Genomic DNA, 15,227 nt, shown 5'->3' with positions numbered 1-15,227 from the left:
CCGTACAAGTTATATGCACTCAACAAAATCATCATAGTGGCATGCAGTTTAACAAAAACATAACAGCAGCATGGTTGGCCATTTTCAACATTTTTCTTGGGATGGAGCAGTTAGGACATCTAATAGAGAAGGCGGTGACTAGTTCTTTAAGGACTCCCATTAAAATTTTTCGTCGAAACCCACCTATATCTCATTTTTGTTTTTGCAGATAACTCGGTTCTCTTCTGCAAGGCAAACTTGTGGCACGCAGAAGTCATTAGTGACATATTGGGTGTCTTTTCCAAACATTCGGGCCATAAAGCGAGTTCGTATCAAAACTCACATTTTTTCTCCAATAATGATGTTGGTTGTGATAATGTTTATCAATAATTTTGGTTGTGGGCCTGGCAGCCTCTTTTTAGTTCACTATTGAGAAAGTGTACCGAGAGTTGAATGAATGAGATGCTAGGACGTTGTCTATCATCAGACGAGTTACCTTAATGAAGGTGATTCTGTTGGCTATTCCCAATTATTTTATGAGCTTTGCATTAATCCCAATTTCAATTTGTTATGAGATTGGCAAAATAGATAGAGCTTTCATTTGGGGTTCTAGCTCGAACGGCAGGAAGTCGGCACTTAAGAGTTGGAGTAAATGGAAATGGCGGCCTAGGGATAAGAAGATTACGGGATCAAAATAAAACCATTTTGTTAAGACTTGGTTTTGACCTTTTAATCGAGGTGCACACCCTTTGGTTTTGGGTCCTGAGATGCAAATATAATGTACAAGGACTTCGCCCAATTAGTATCTCTCGGAGTTCACATTTGGCTATCCTCTCGAATGTTCGGGGAAAGGTGATTCAAGGGGTTCATTGATGAGTTGGAAATGGTAATTTGATTACCTTATGGAATTATCCTTTGCTGACTGAAGTGGAATCTCTGATAGGTTGTGAACCTATGAGGGAGGACATGTTACTCAAGGATAGTCAGTTCTAATGGAGACTGGGATTGGCATTTTTGAACTTGGTGCTGCCGCATAACATTGTTACTAAGGTTGCTGGTATTTTACCTCCTAGTGATGCAGGGGAAGATCGTCTAGCTTGGTCTTGGTCTACGAATGGAGGTTTTTGGGCCTCAGCCACCTATAAAACCATGACAAGGAGTCAACTGGGAGAGGAAGATTCAGTTTCGGACTTATTTGGAGGTGTACAGTACCAGAACGGGCAAGACATTTTCTATGGATGGTTTTCAAAGACCGTCTCCTAATTTTTATGCCGTTGGTAGAATTTATCTAAAAGCTTTGCTGATGATGGGTGAGAAAATTTCTCATAAAATATATTAAAATAATCTTCCAGTACATTATCTACCAGGAATAATAATAATGTATCTGATTTTATGTACCAATTGTTGTTATGTCCATTGTCCTTTTGTAGGACCTAATGTTTTAAAAAATCACTTATCACTTCTAACTTTCTATGCTGCGGATAGCAATGATGTGGATTCATCTTTGTTTTCATTAGGACTTCCAAGGCATTTTTATGGACCTGCACGTCCATCAATTTCATCTTCACTAGAACAGGTTTCCTCTTCGGTTACATCTTCATCGTCATCGGTCTCCTCGCCAGCTGTCGGTTTCATGATATTTTCCTTCTTCGCATATAGCTCACAGAATTCTGTTTTCCAAGAAGACAGAAGAAAACATTGCTCAGCCCTGGGGAATATTCAATGTACAACCACCCTCCCTTTCTTACAAACATCTTGGGAACAAACGTCTTATGCCAAGGATGCATAACCAAAAACACCATATCACAAAGTTCTAAAATCTTTACCTTTTACTTTCTGATCATATTGTTTTCGATCTTTCATCATCAATGATGCTGCATCCCTGTTTAGGGGGTGTGATGGGTTTGGATAAAGCAAGAGCTGTGGAAGAAAAACTTCAAAAATGTTTAAAAGATCTGCAAAAAAAAGGAAATCAATTCACAGGGGCATTCATCAATTAAGGAAATTAATAATGTGGAATGTCGCTTGTTAGTAACCGATAGAAGTAAACTGATTCATACCGAACATTGGACTCCACGACTGGTTAATAACATCCAAGCATACAGAACCAGACCTGAAATTCATTCAATATAGAAAAATTCAAGTTGCGTAAAGAACTTTGAACAACAATTATCATGGTGAAATATTCAGTGAAATATTGCAATCCATGAGAATCAAGTTTGAAATTATAAATTGCTCACGTTTCATCGACATTTGGGTGAAGTATCTTATTCACGAATCTAATAGAAGGAGACTTGTAAGGATAGGCATCTGGAAGCTCAACCCGGATTTTCCAAACTCCACCTTCATACAGACCTATTGCAGTTGATGAAGTTAAGGATATTTAAGAAAGAAAAAAATGGATTCAGAACAAGGACATCCAAACTGTGTTGTTCAAATTTCTCACTTTCTGAAAGTGCCAGTGTTTGACACCCATGACATATACATATCGAGACATGAATATGGGAATATGACTTTTCAAGAACCCTCCATATGGAAATAACTTTAAAAAAATTGTACATGTCTTGACAAATATATAACCATATCTTACACATAGAACCTAGTGCAAGCAACATAGTTTCCAAAGGAAACAACTATTGACCAGACGATAAAAGAATAAGAGACAGAAAACTCACCAAGCACAAAAAAGTTTTGGAAATCAAATTCCTTCTACGTAAAAGGGAAAGAGTAAGAGAGAGAGAGAAGAGGTATATGTGTGTATGAAAGAGAAACAGCCCCTTATTGTATAGTAGTTTAATCAAATTAACAATCTATTCTCAAATTGATAAGCATGTATAATGCCATGGAACAGTCCCTACAGTGCTGTCAGGCAGTAATTACATGAACATAAAAATATTATCAAGACGGATCATATCAAATGCATAACTGGAGAACCTGTATTGAACAGATTAGAAAACATACTTTCTTTGGGACCATGAAATCCCACAATGAATTCGTTGAGTACATCATTTATTGTTTCCACAACATAATCATTCATCATCCTGGATAAAATGAATAGGAGAGAAGTGACAAAGAGATGGAAAACTCATTAGCAACTCAAGATTAAAAATCCCAAAATTTCAGAAACAGTTGACAAATTCAGTAAAGCTTTCAGAGAAATGAAATGGGAAAAGTAGTAACATATTTAAATAAAGTGGAAACAGGAACAGATCTCTCTCTTGAATCTGTTCATTAATGACCATGACACAATAGAGTAGCACATGAGAATTTAATGAATAGTGGACATTAATGACCATGACCCTCTAATGCTCTAACATCCCTTCCTCTCTTCCCTTCTTTTGGATAAGTAAAATTTTATTTATCCGAAATAAGCAAAGTTTTGCTTCAAAGTTTGACAATGGTTACATAACCACTCACAAAAGAGTACATTAGCTAATACATTACATTCAAATACCCATTCCCCAATCAACAATCAACAAGGCATTAAGTGATCAGTAAATTTGCTATGAGAAGGCAGCCTGTCTCTAACACTATAAGTGATCAATCAAAATAGATCCATTGGTGATCAGGCCATTCCTCCCTTTCTCTCTCTCTCTCTCTAAGGGAGCATTTGATTTTATAATAATTTTTTTCATAATTGCTTTGCTTAAGCTTCCCTACTTGAAATGAGAGAATCTCACATCTCAAAGAATCTTGTGTCCTAAAATTGTCAGATAAACCACATCAAAGCAATCAACAGATTACTGCAAAGTAAAAGTTGTGCTCTCCCTTGAAACTAAGGAGGTAAAATTTGTTAACTAAAATAAACCGTTAATGTACTCATTTCCCTTGAAAAACAAGTGCAGAAGTAATTTTATGCAGTTATGATGTAGTCTACAGACTTCTTCATGATAATCTTCAAACATGAATCGATACTGGCACCGCCTTTTAATAGTTGCCACAACTTAAAAACATAACAAGCTGAAAAGAGTTCATGTTAACCTATTACAGCATTGTGTAGTCTGCCAGTCTCTTTATTAACCTATTCCACACACAGTCAATTCATCAGACAATAAGTGTGTCAATTAAACAAATTCAATTAGTATTACCATCTTTGCTACAAACATCTAATCATGATGCAACCCTGTAAGGCTTATGGTTCAAAACATCCCATCTTATCCATATCACTTGTTATTTGATCAAGTCAGCTGGTATGGTTCCTCAACGGCACTAACCTCTAGCCCCTCCTAACGAAATTGAAAAGAATAGTGCTAAAACCACCTTAATAAAGCCCCATTACCTAGGCAAAACATTTGCAGACTATCCTCCACAACATGAAAAGAGAAAGAGATCAAATCATTTGAACAAAGGCAGCAACAAACAAGATGTAAACATGAAAGAGAAACTTACAACTTCATTACATCCATTTCTCTCCTCTTGCTTTGGGAAGACATTTTATCTGATATAATTAATCTAAAGTGCCTGCCAAACTTTCAACAGTCTGCAAAATAAAATTTAAGTTTAACACTTCTATTTTCTAGAATCTCTTATCTATAAATCTGTGCAGGACAAACTCAATAGATATGGGTGAAAAAAGCTAAAGTTTAAGAAACCTCAGATTTTATGTTGTTCACCAAAAATATATGTTAATGCACATTATAAAAAAAGTATAAATATTGAGAGAAGTAAAACCAACCAAATAAACCACATCACTGTTAGTGCCGACTATACATGGAAATTAACTTTTCTTAGTGTTCAAATGTAGGATAGTGAGTTCGGATATTTGACCAACATAGCAATGCCTAAAAAGACCCACTAAAGACTTAAACAGATATTAGAAAAAGAAATTATCCAAATTTCTTTATTTGATGCGTATGTTCATTCAACCATTTCTCAGTTATGCAGGACCTCAACCTCTAGAATATGACTAATTTAATTCACTTACTCTTAATCCTACTACTATTTCAGAAATAGCAAGCCCAAAGCATACTGAAATCAACATAAAAGCTGGAAGCTTGTCTTGTACATCAAAATTTTCACCTTTTCTACAAAGCACACCGCATCTATGAGAAGAAAAAATATATTTTCTATCATTCTATTTTTCTAGTCTTCGAATTTTTCAATCTTTCCAATTTTCTTTCCACTTTACCGAGCAAAGCCTAAATGACTTCCTACTGACATACAACATATTAAACCCACCTAATGCATACAACTTATTAAACCCACCGAATGCATCAACAACTTTACTATTCTTCTAACGTTGATTCATGAATTAATATAGAATCCTACAATAAATCATTGCTTACATAACAAATACGAACTATTAACATAAAAGTAACTAAAATGGCTTAACTTGTACAATATTTGATTTGAAAAATTTTATGCATCAACCCTTACATCACACATTATCATTGGAACACTACAAATAGGAATCTCTCTGATCCTTAATAAATACCACTCAATACACAGTCAAACAGAGACAAAAAGAAAATCTCAATGAAACTCTGTTATCAATGGTACTTTCTTAAAAAATATACGACCAAATCCATCATCCTTCAACCGTTTCATACTTAAAATCCTAAAAAAAACGTAATAATCTAAGACCCATCTCCAAACGGGTCTCCGAAAATGAAACCACCAACAAAATGGTTTTCCATGTTTGATCACTTGAAGGAATAAAAGTAGAAGAAAACCGAGAAATGAAAAATGGAGCCAGGGTATGTTACGTTTTAGCAAAGGGTATGTTTATCCAGAAATATCTGAGGAAGAAGGTTGGGTTAAATGGTAATCGTCCTATAAACAGAGAAACCAACAGGAGGTAATAAGAAACAGAAAAAAGAGAGAATGGAAAAAGAAGAAATACAAAGGGTGAAGGTGAATGTCATGTTTACGTGTTGGATTGAAGTTCTAATTACGTGGCATGCGTGTTTTGCGCTTCGCTAATTTATCAATGGCTTAAGCCTTACGGATTAAACCCCTCCTACTTTTTCAAAATTAGTCAATTGATATTTGAATTACTCAAATGCATAAAAAAAAATTCACCTTCAAAGAAAAATATTTAAATTTATTTAAAAATCGTAAAAGATTATTAAATCATAAAAATTACCAAATATATAGAAATAAAGAAAAATTATAATTTTTTATAAAATCATAAAAAAATCATAAAAATTATAAAACCAAGTAGAGGAAAAGATCGGTGAATGAATTAATAGAAGCTAACAAAGTTTTTTGCACTAGAGCAGTTGTAAGAGTGACTTATGTGGGGAGTGTTACATGCATGCATACATATATACACTATACATTATTACAAACACTGACAAGGAAAAAAAACAAGATGAATCAAATGATGCATGTTGTTGTTGAACACCCTACACTCAACTAGATCGTCAAATCCGAGCAATAGGATGTCATATTTGTCGCCGGAGCAATTACAATAAATTTATTTCAACTTTAAGCCATTGTAAGATTTAATTCAATCAAACAAACATTAATTACTATAATCAACCATTTATGGGATTTATATGTGTTCACAAAAGCTCCAAGAACTAATCCGAGGTTGAACATGAACCAAACATCTATCATATGATACCAAATTCAACAGGAGCGTTCACTTAAGAACAAACCAAACTAGACTCAACTAGGTACATGCCAACTTAGAATAAAAACGGAATATACAAACGTTGACAAGTTCGGGATTGTTTACTGGATGTTGAAGTCGTAGTTCAAGTATCTTGAATTATACCTTACCTGTGAACGAAAAACAAACCATATGTTGAGCAATGGAACTCGGTAATATTTTCATGATTCAAATAACAAAATTACAAGTTAAGAAAATTGTAACATCCAACTAGTATATCATTCATATCAAGTGTCAAACCAATTCATTTAGTATTGCAATAGAAGTTGTTGAGGCCCAATTTTGACCCAACATTAAAACCCAAATTTAACCCAATTCAAATCCCAAGCCCATTTTAACCTAAACCAGCCCAATACCTAAAACAAAAAAAATCAAACAGAAACCCTAGCCCCCTTAAAGCTGCCAGCGACCGAACCCCCCACTTGCCTCTGCCACCACCTGCCCACTGCAGCATCGGCCACTAACTCGGGTCACCGCCACCGCCTCTGCACCTGCAACCATTAAAATAAAAGGACAGAAAGTAGAAAAATAAAAAAAAAACACTTGTAAAAGGCTATAAAAGCCATCAAAAAATATTGTAAAGGGCTTCTTTTTCTTTTTTTTGGACTTTCTTTGAAAAACAATACAACAATAGATTTTTTTAGCACAGCAAGAGCTTGAAGAAAAAAGAAAATCAAACTTACAAACAGAAATAGCAAAGCATAGAAGAAAAACAAATCTACTAAGGTATTTTTTCTTCTCTTTTTCTATTTGAAACTATTTATATGCATATACAAGTATATATAAAGTTTTTACTTTTTTTTAAACTATATATATATATATGTATTAAAATAATATTTAAAACAAAAATCTTTTTTTTTGGATTTTCGGCCACCGTGTACTGTGGTCGGCGGCGGTCCGGCGACCGGACCTGTGACCGAAAATCCCCTCATCTCTCCCTCTTCTCTCCTTTTTTTTTCTTTCTTTCAAATGATACAAATGATTTTTTTTCAAAAAATTTGGCCTTATATAGCCTTCCAAAACAACGTCGTTTTGGGGGCTGCCTTTTAACCTCAAAACGACGTCGTTTTGGCCTATACCCGAGCCATCTGACCCGACCCGTTAGAGGGTCCGCGTGTTTTTGTTTAATGGGTTATTTATGTGTGTGGTCCTTCCGCTTTTTTATTACTTTGCAATTAAGTCATTTTTTATTTTTAATTTGGCCCCAAAATTTGTTGCGATTTTCAATTTAGTCCCCGCTGATGTGCTACGTTTTGATGGGAAGGAATAATTACTGTTTCGGTCCCCCTATGTTTTGCGAGCGTTCAAATTCGCCCCAAACTTCCATTTTAGTTTCAATTTAGTCCTTTTCGCATCAATTTGTCTAATAATATTATTTTTATTTTTATTTTTTTATATTATTATTATTATTATTATTATTATTATTATTATTACTATTATTATTATTGCTAGTATTGTTATTATTATTAATATTAGTGTATGTTTTATTATACATGAATGTATATATATTTTATATATAGTATTATTTTAATTACTTTATTTTAATATTATTATTATATTATATTTGCTTTTTGCATTTCAACATTATTATCATTATTATCATTATTATTATTATTATTATTATTATTATTATTATTATTATTATTATTATTATTATTATTATTATTATTATTAGTACATGTTTTATTATATATGTATATATCTTTAATATATATATATATATATATATATATATGTATATGTTTATGTAGTATTATTAACAATTGTTTTGTAACATTATTATTATTTCTAATATTTATATGTTATGTATATATTATATATATATTATGTATATATATTTTAACATTATTTTTATATATAATATGTATATATTTTAATATCACATTATTCATACATTTTTATATTATCCCATGTAAATACTTTCAATACTATATTATACATATATTTTTGTCTATTATATATATTTTAATACTCAATCTGTTAAAATGAATATATTTTTGGTATATGTATGTATATATATATATTTTTCTTTTATTAATATATTATTATCATTATTTTTTTACTTTATATTATATTATTTTATTTTTGTACATACTTATACTTATTTCATTACTACTTGATCATTACCATTACCACTATTATTAGTATAATTATTATTTTCTTTTCATCATTATTAACATATATATAAGTATATATATTTATGTACATATTGTTATTTTCTATTATTGTTATAAATACATTATTTTTCTTATTATATTAATAGCACATTATTTTTATTATTATTTTCTTTTATTGTAAATATTGTTATTGTTATTTTAATATTCTTAGATTTTAATGTTTTTATTAATTGTATCATTGTTTGCATTATTTACGAATTCTTATTATAGTAAGGTTTTACTCATATTTTTTAATTAATTTAAATAAATAAGGCAACGTGCCGATTTAACATTAGGTCGTTGATTTCATCGCTATGTTGGGTGAATATCATCGACTCGTGTTAAAAACGGAACGCCCTTCTCAAAAGAAACTGAAATTTTAAAAATTCTCATGTTTTGATCGAATCACAATTAAAATTTAAATTGAACTCGTATTTTAGAAAATTAAGACAACACATGTTTAACAAGATACCAATTTTGGGCATCGCGAGGGTGCTAATACCTTCCTTGCACTTAACCAACTCCCGAACCCTATTTTTCTCTGGATTTTCGTGTAGACCCAAATTCGGCCTTCATTTTTGTTCAAGAATAAGTTTTCTTTTCTAAAAAGAAGATTTATTAGGTGTCCGATCACACTTAGAAAAAAGATCAGTGAAGACTCTTTTTTTTAATAAAATCGAAAGTCGGTTTTTAAATTTCTAATAAATCGCCTCAACTAGCGACCAAAGCGAAATTTTTACGTCGCTACAGCTGTCGACTCCACTGGGGATATTTTTGAGAGTCGAGTCAAATTAAACGCGTGTTGTCAAAATTTTCAAAACTCCTTGTTCAAATTAATATTTAGCCGTGATCCTTAAATTTTGTTTTTGAAAAGTAATGCATTTGCGTCATGTTGTAAATATTCTTCTAACTTGTTTTATCTTGTTGTTCTTCAGCTCTAAGTTTTTATGGTTCTAGTTTTTTAGTTTAGTTTTTAAATAAAAACGAAAAGATTTGTGAGTTTCTCCCCACACACCGTGCACCTGTATTTTGCATAACATGAGCTCTCTACCCGGGCTCTGTCCGTTTAAGTGGAAGTAAACGCTATGCCTTCGTGAGTTAACTCGTCCCTCCACACAAGCTAGTGAATACTTTCGGGTTACATACGACTTATGCTTTCGTGAGTTAACTTGTCCCTCCGCATAGGCATAAATAAATGTAATCCCTCGAATTGAACTCGTGAGCCTATGATGGGCTACGACCGAAGCTTCGTACTAGTCTTAGTAGACGATAGTACGAACAATTCGAGTACCTGTTTAGAATTGAAACCGCATATAGTAAACCATACGAGCCACATAACTAGAGTCATGCCGAACCTCCGTCCGTTTAATAGTCACCAAAATAAGTACACAGGAGAAACGCCTCTTGCTTTTCATTTCCTTTACATTTACACTGTTTATGCAAAAGAATTGAACCGAGTAGCTTAATTTGTTGAAGTTTCCATAGTTTTTCTCAGTTTATATTTATTGTGATTACTAACCAAGGTTGTTTGTCTTTATTTTTATTTTTTCATCATGCATCATAGGCATCTTGATTAGGAAGGTGTTGATTAGAGATTGGTTGCCAAAAACGAGTTTCTGATGGAGGAGTCAATTACACAAGTAACCGAGAAAAATGGAGTGGTTCGAGACTGGTCTTTGAAGACTCAGAAAGCGAAAGGGGATAGTTTAACGGAAGGATGTATCTCCAATCTTCCCGAGCAAGTAGCTACAAATGTTCGTCAGAATAACCTCGAAGACTTAACTCAGATTTGGAAACAGTGGGACTCAGATACTAGGGGGATTTTCACTGAAAAGTATAGGGATATAGCTCACTTGATCACTATCAACGTAGACGAACAATTGATTCAAGCCATGGTTCGATTCTGGGACCCAGCTTACCAGTGCTTTACCTTCAATCAGGAAGATATGACTCCGACCATAGAAGAATATGCTGCTTTGCTTCGTGTTGACAATGTACAATTCAACAAGATGTATGTGAAAGAGCCTAAGCCAATAACCTTCAAGAAAAAGCTAGTGAGGTTGACCGGAATGACCGATATATGGGCTGAAAAATAGATAAAGAAAAAGAATAAAGTCAGTTGTGTTCCGTGGTTTTCTTTGCGAGACTTAGTTCAAAATCATCAAGATATTACGAAGAGAACAGATTTGTTTGCTTTGGCCATTTACGGATTGATCGTCTTCCCAAAGGTTTTGGGGCATGTAGAAGTTGCGATAGTGGATTTCTTTGAAAGGTTGGGCAAGGGATCAACCCCATCCCAACTATCTTGGCCGAGACTTTTAGATCTCTGAGTAGTTGTAGGAGAAAAGGGGAATGACGTTTTATTGGATGCGCGCAATTGCTTAATGTCTAGATTCTGAGCCATTTCTGGAAAGTAGAGCGCACACATTTCCACATGTTCTCAAACACATTCGCCCCATTAAAGGCTTACTTTGAGAAAGATTGGCCGAAAGATGTCACCGAAAGAGACTGGTTTTGGTTTTCAAAACCTTCACAACAAGAGATAACCTGGAGAGCACAATGGATTCGTCCTTCAGTTCTGATATATAAATGCAGAAGCCAAGATTGAGTGCCTTTACTAGGATTATGGGGAGGAATTGGATACGCTCAGTTAATGGTTCAAAGACAGTTTGCTTCACGACAGTTCATACCCGCTATTGGAGGATTAGCACAATTAAAGTTCGCCTTTACGGGTGAAGGCTACATGAAAAGAGTCTGAGATACTACAAAGTCTTGGAAGGAAATTCACCTAATGGAGTTAGCCCTTTATGCTGATACTATCACTCAGGATTATGACTTATGGAGAAAACGACGAGTGAATAGTCAACAAATCTCACCGACGAGTTACACTTTCCAGAATCCTTTCTCAGAAGAAATGTCATCCGAGCTGGAAGTAGCGAGACGCTAATTTGAACGTGAAAAGGCTAAGTTATTACGGGATATTAGCACTCTTCAAGAGGAAAACTACCAGCTAAAGATCGATGTTCAGATTGAAAAGTCCCAAACCGTGAAAATCCAAAGAGAAGCTGAGATAGTGAGAAATGACTTAAGGAACCTTCATTTGGAAAATAAGAAACTAAGAAGCACTGTAAAAAATAGTGGGTTGGGCAAATCATCGGTAGAATGGAAAAAAGAGCTAAGCAACATCAATGGTGGGATGGAATTCTAGAAAGGGAAGGTGAAAAAGAGGAAAAAGCTGCACGTGCTACGATAGAGTTAAGAAAGAAGAATATTGAATACGAAACTATGTCTGCAGAACTAATGACTAGTCAGTCTAAACATCAAGAGCTAAGAGGGAAAATACGAGATTTCTAAAATACACTGCAAGCTCATCAGCAACAGTTGGATAATCTCCTAAAGGCCCTAGAAGAAAAGAATAGTCAGTACGACCGAGATACTCGCACTTATGAAAGAGCTCTCCAAGAAAAAGAAATGCAACTCGACTTCTTGATAAATGAAATTCACAAGGCGGCTATGTAAGTTGTGCAATTATCAGATGAAGCCGAAGCTCTCAGTTGCCAATTCCTTCCGAGCCAAAGATCAAGCATGTCAGAGTTCTTAGAGCGAGTGAAGAAACAAGGCAATGTGGCTAGGAAAATTGTGTAACTGTTGATTTAAAAAAATGGTGAAACATTTTGTAATAGACTCTTTTGATAAATGAAATGCCTAAGTATGGGGCTATCTTGAAATCAACACCAAATTATTGTATATTTATTCATGACTAACATTCATTCGTCATTTATTCAACATTCATTTGTCATTCATTCGTTCATTCATTGCATGTACATATCACCATAATCATTCACTGAGGCTAAAATCGTATAATCCGCAGTTACAACACTACAAGTCTGGAATCACGCCATTCTTATAGGACGCATCGAAAAGCTAGATGTAACACCCCAAACCCGAGACCATCGCCGGTGTCGGACCCGAGGGGTTAACAAGCCAAGTTCACATGTTTTTGCCCACCAATTTGACATTTCCAGTCAGGCTGGAAAACTGCGTCACTGTCGCCTTAAAAATCATATCTCGAGTTTCAAAACTCGGAAACTGGTTTCGTAAATTTTCCCTGAATTTAGACTCATATATCCATCCATGGATTTATTTCTAGGATTTTTGGTCGGGCCAATTGGTACAGTTTATTAGTTAAAGTTACCCCTGTTACAGGGATCGACTGCTCTGACCTTCGCGCGGTATAACTTGAATATCTCTCTGTACAGGGCTTTAATGCTGGTGTCGTTTGTTTCTAATGAAACTAGACTCAAAATGGAATCTGTACATATAAGTTATATCTCCTAATTCTTTTTGGATAATTTATAGTGAATTTTTAAAGTTGCGACAGGGAACCCAGAAACCATTCTGGCCCTGTCTTACAATAGCTTTAATATCTCTTAACCTGTAACTCCTATGACCATTTCGTTTCTTCCATATGAAAATAGACTCATCAAGGTTCATTTACATAGCTTATTCACTATTTAATTCCATTCCTATGAATTTTGGTGATTTTCACATTCATGCTACTGCAGCTGGCAGCATCTGTTTTAAGATAGGACTTACCTATTTGGTGGTCTCCATGATTCAACTAGTCTTACCATACATAGGTTCATATATGATCATTTTAACCATGCCAATGGCTGATCATATGACCAACATTCCCATTTCCAAGCCATAGCCACATCATGACACAAAATATATACATACAACCCACAATTAGTCTAAGTTCATGCTTCCTTTTCGAGCCATTTTCGCATGGCCGTACATACTTACATTACAACATATTTAACAAACAAGGGTAGTCCTATACATGCCATCTCAAGTTCAACCAAAAATTTATACCAAAATGGAGGCTTGATAGTGTGGATGACTTGACTTCAACGATCCCAAATCCGATTGCTTGAGCGAAATCTAGAAAACTAAGAGCCAAAGCAACGGGTAAGCATTTTATGCTTAGTAAGTCTCAAGGAATATAATTAACTCTAATTACAGCAATACATTCACATAGCCAAATGCATCATTTCATTAATACACATTCTTACTTCATACTTCATCATTATATAAGTTCGCAAAGCATCAATCAATTCAATAACTGAAATTCATTAGTCGATTGAGCGAATGTTGCTCAAACACGTCGACTTTCCAATGCACATATAACGTACCTTATCCTTTGGGCTTTCCGAGTGTACTAATTGAATTCATTTCAGCAACCAACACTCACCTCCAGCCCAAGATTCTTCGAATATAACCGGATATAATCACGTGCACAAATGCCTTTGGTCTTAGCCCGGATAGAATAACTCATACGAATGCCTTGGGCCTTAGCCCGGATATAGCCACTAGCACAATTGCCTTCGGTCTTAACCGGATATAATTTCCAGCATAATTGTCTTCGGGCTTAGCCCGGATATCATTCAATTTCTCATGCACACATACATCAATAATCATTGGACATACATATTTCATTTTCGTTACTAAGGCTCAAACACAATTATAATCATTAGCATATTCGCCTTCGGGACTTAGCCCGGTGGAATTCAAATACTCATACACACATAATCAATAATCATACACAACCATATTTCATCTCACATAATTCAAGTAAGGTCACTTCTTGAGGACTTACCTCGGATGTTGTCGAACGGCTTTTTCGGCTATTCGATCACCTTTTCCTTCCCCTTGTCCAATTGTGGCCCTCTTAGCTCTTGAGCTAATTCAAACAAATTCAATTTATTAAAACCTCATTGTGCTTGCTTATGGCCGAATATGACAAGGATTTTAAATGGTCATATGGCCACTCTTTAGCTTGAATACACAATGGTCATGCACATTTTATACTACATCAAGCAATTCAATACAATTTATTTGAGCATCAAGGAAATGCTAAGGCCTTCAATAGGCTACCCAAGGCCGAATATTCATGTACATGTTGAGGTCAATTTTGCACTTAATACCTCACAAAAACAGCATGCAATTTACTAATTAATGCTTTGCACATTGTGGCCCAAAACTTATAATATAGCATCAAGCACCTACATGTGTGCTAGGCGAATTGTGCTTGAAATTTCACAAGCATTCTTCCACATCTTCTTCTTTAAACCAATATATTCATCACTTAGTTCATAACCAAAACATAATGCTAATCATATATATGCATATATGAGCATGGCGAATTTTCAAGGTGTCCATAGCCATCCAAAACACAAATTTTAACTAACATGTAAGAAGCATGAATCATGCTCAAGAATGCATCATGGCGAATATGACAATCATGCTCCTTTTCAACTTCAATCATGATAAAACAAAGAGAAAACTCAAAATCTTACTCATGAGTAGAAAATCCATCATTGCATGCATCATCATCAAGCTTCACACTTAGCATGCAATGGCTTTATCACCATAACAACTTTGCCCAAATACCATTTCCATGGCATAACAAAGAT

At 34.5% G+C, this 15,227-nt stretch overlaps 1 protein-coding gene across 1 annotated transcript; it reads right to left on the bottom strand.

Moving 5' to 3' along the window:
* Positions 1-1,283: 1,283 nt before the first annotated feature.
* LOC108485846 (ubiquitin-conjugating enzyme E2-23 kDa-like) lies at positions 1,284-5,799 on the bottom strand. The gene is made up of 7 exons (XM_017789693.2): positions 5,685-5,799; positions 4,369-4,459; positions 2,941-3,020; positions 2,220-2,334; positions 2,040-2,092; positions 1,806-1,934; positions 1,284-1,649 (listed from the first exon to the last, which is right to left on the bottom strand). Exons 2-7 carry the CDS (start codon positions 4,410-4,412, stop codon positions 1,513-1,515), a joined length of 558 nt encoding a protein of 185 aa, XP_017645182.1. The 5' UTR covers positions 4,413-4,459; positions 5,685-5,799; the 3' UTR covers positions 1,284-1,512.
* Positions 5,800-15,227: the final 9,428 nt, after the last annotated feature.

Source organism: Gossypium arboreum, chromosome 7 (assembly GCF_025698485.1).
Source record: "Gossypium arboreum isolate Shixiya-1 chromosome 7, ASM2569848v2, whole genome shotgun sequence".
Classification (NCBI taxonomy): Eukaryota; Viridiplantae; Streptophyta; class Magnoliopsida; order Malvales; family Malvaceae; genus Gossypium; species Gossypium arboreum.
Note: the sequence above shows the minus strand (reverse complement) of the source record. Positions and strands in the feature narration are given on the sequence as shown.

Coding starts and splice junctions, on each gene's coding strand:
- LOC108485846 (XM_017789693.2), bottom strand. CDS start 4,412: ATGTCTTCCCAAAGCAAGAGGAGAGAAATGGATGTAATGAAGTT. Junction 2,093..2,219: donor CACCCAAATGTCGATGAAAC/GTGAGCAATTTA, acceptor AATGAATTTCAG/GTCTGGTTCTGTATGCTTGG. Junction 1,935..2,039: donor GTCGTGGAGTCCAATGTTCG/GTATGAATCAGT, acceptor TTTTTTTTGCAG/ATCTTTTAAACATTTTTGAA.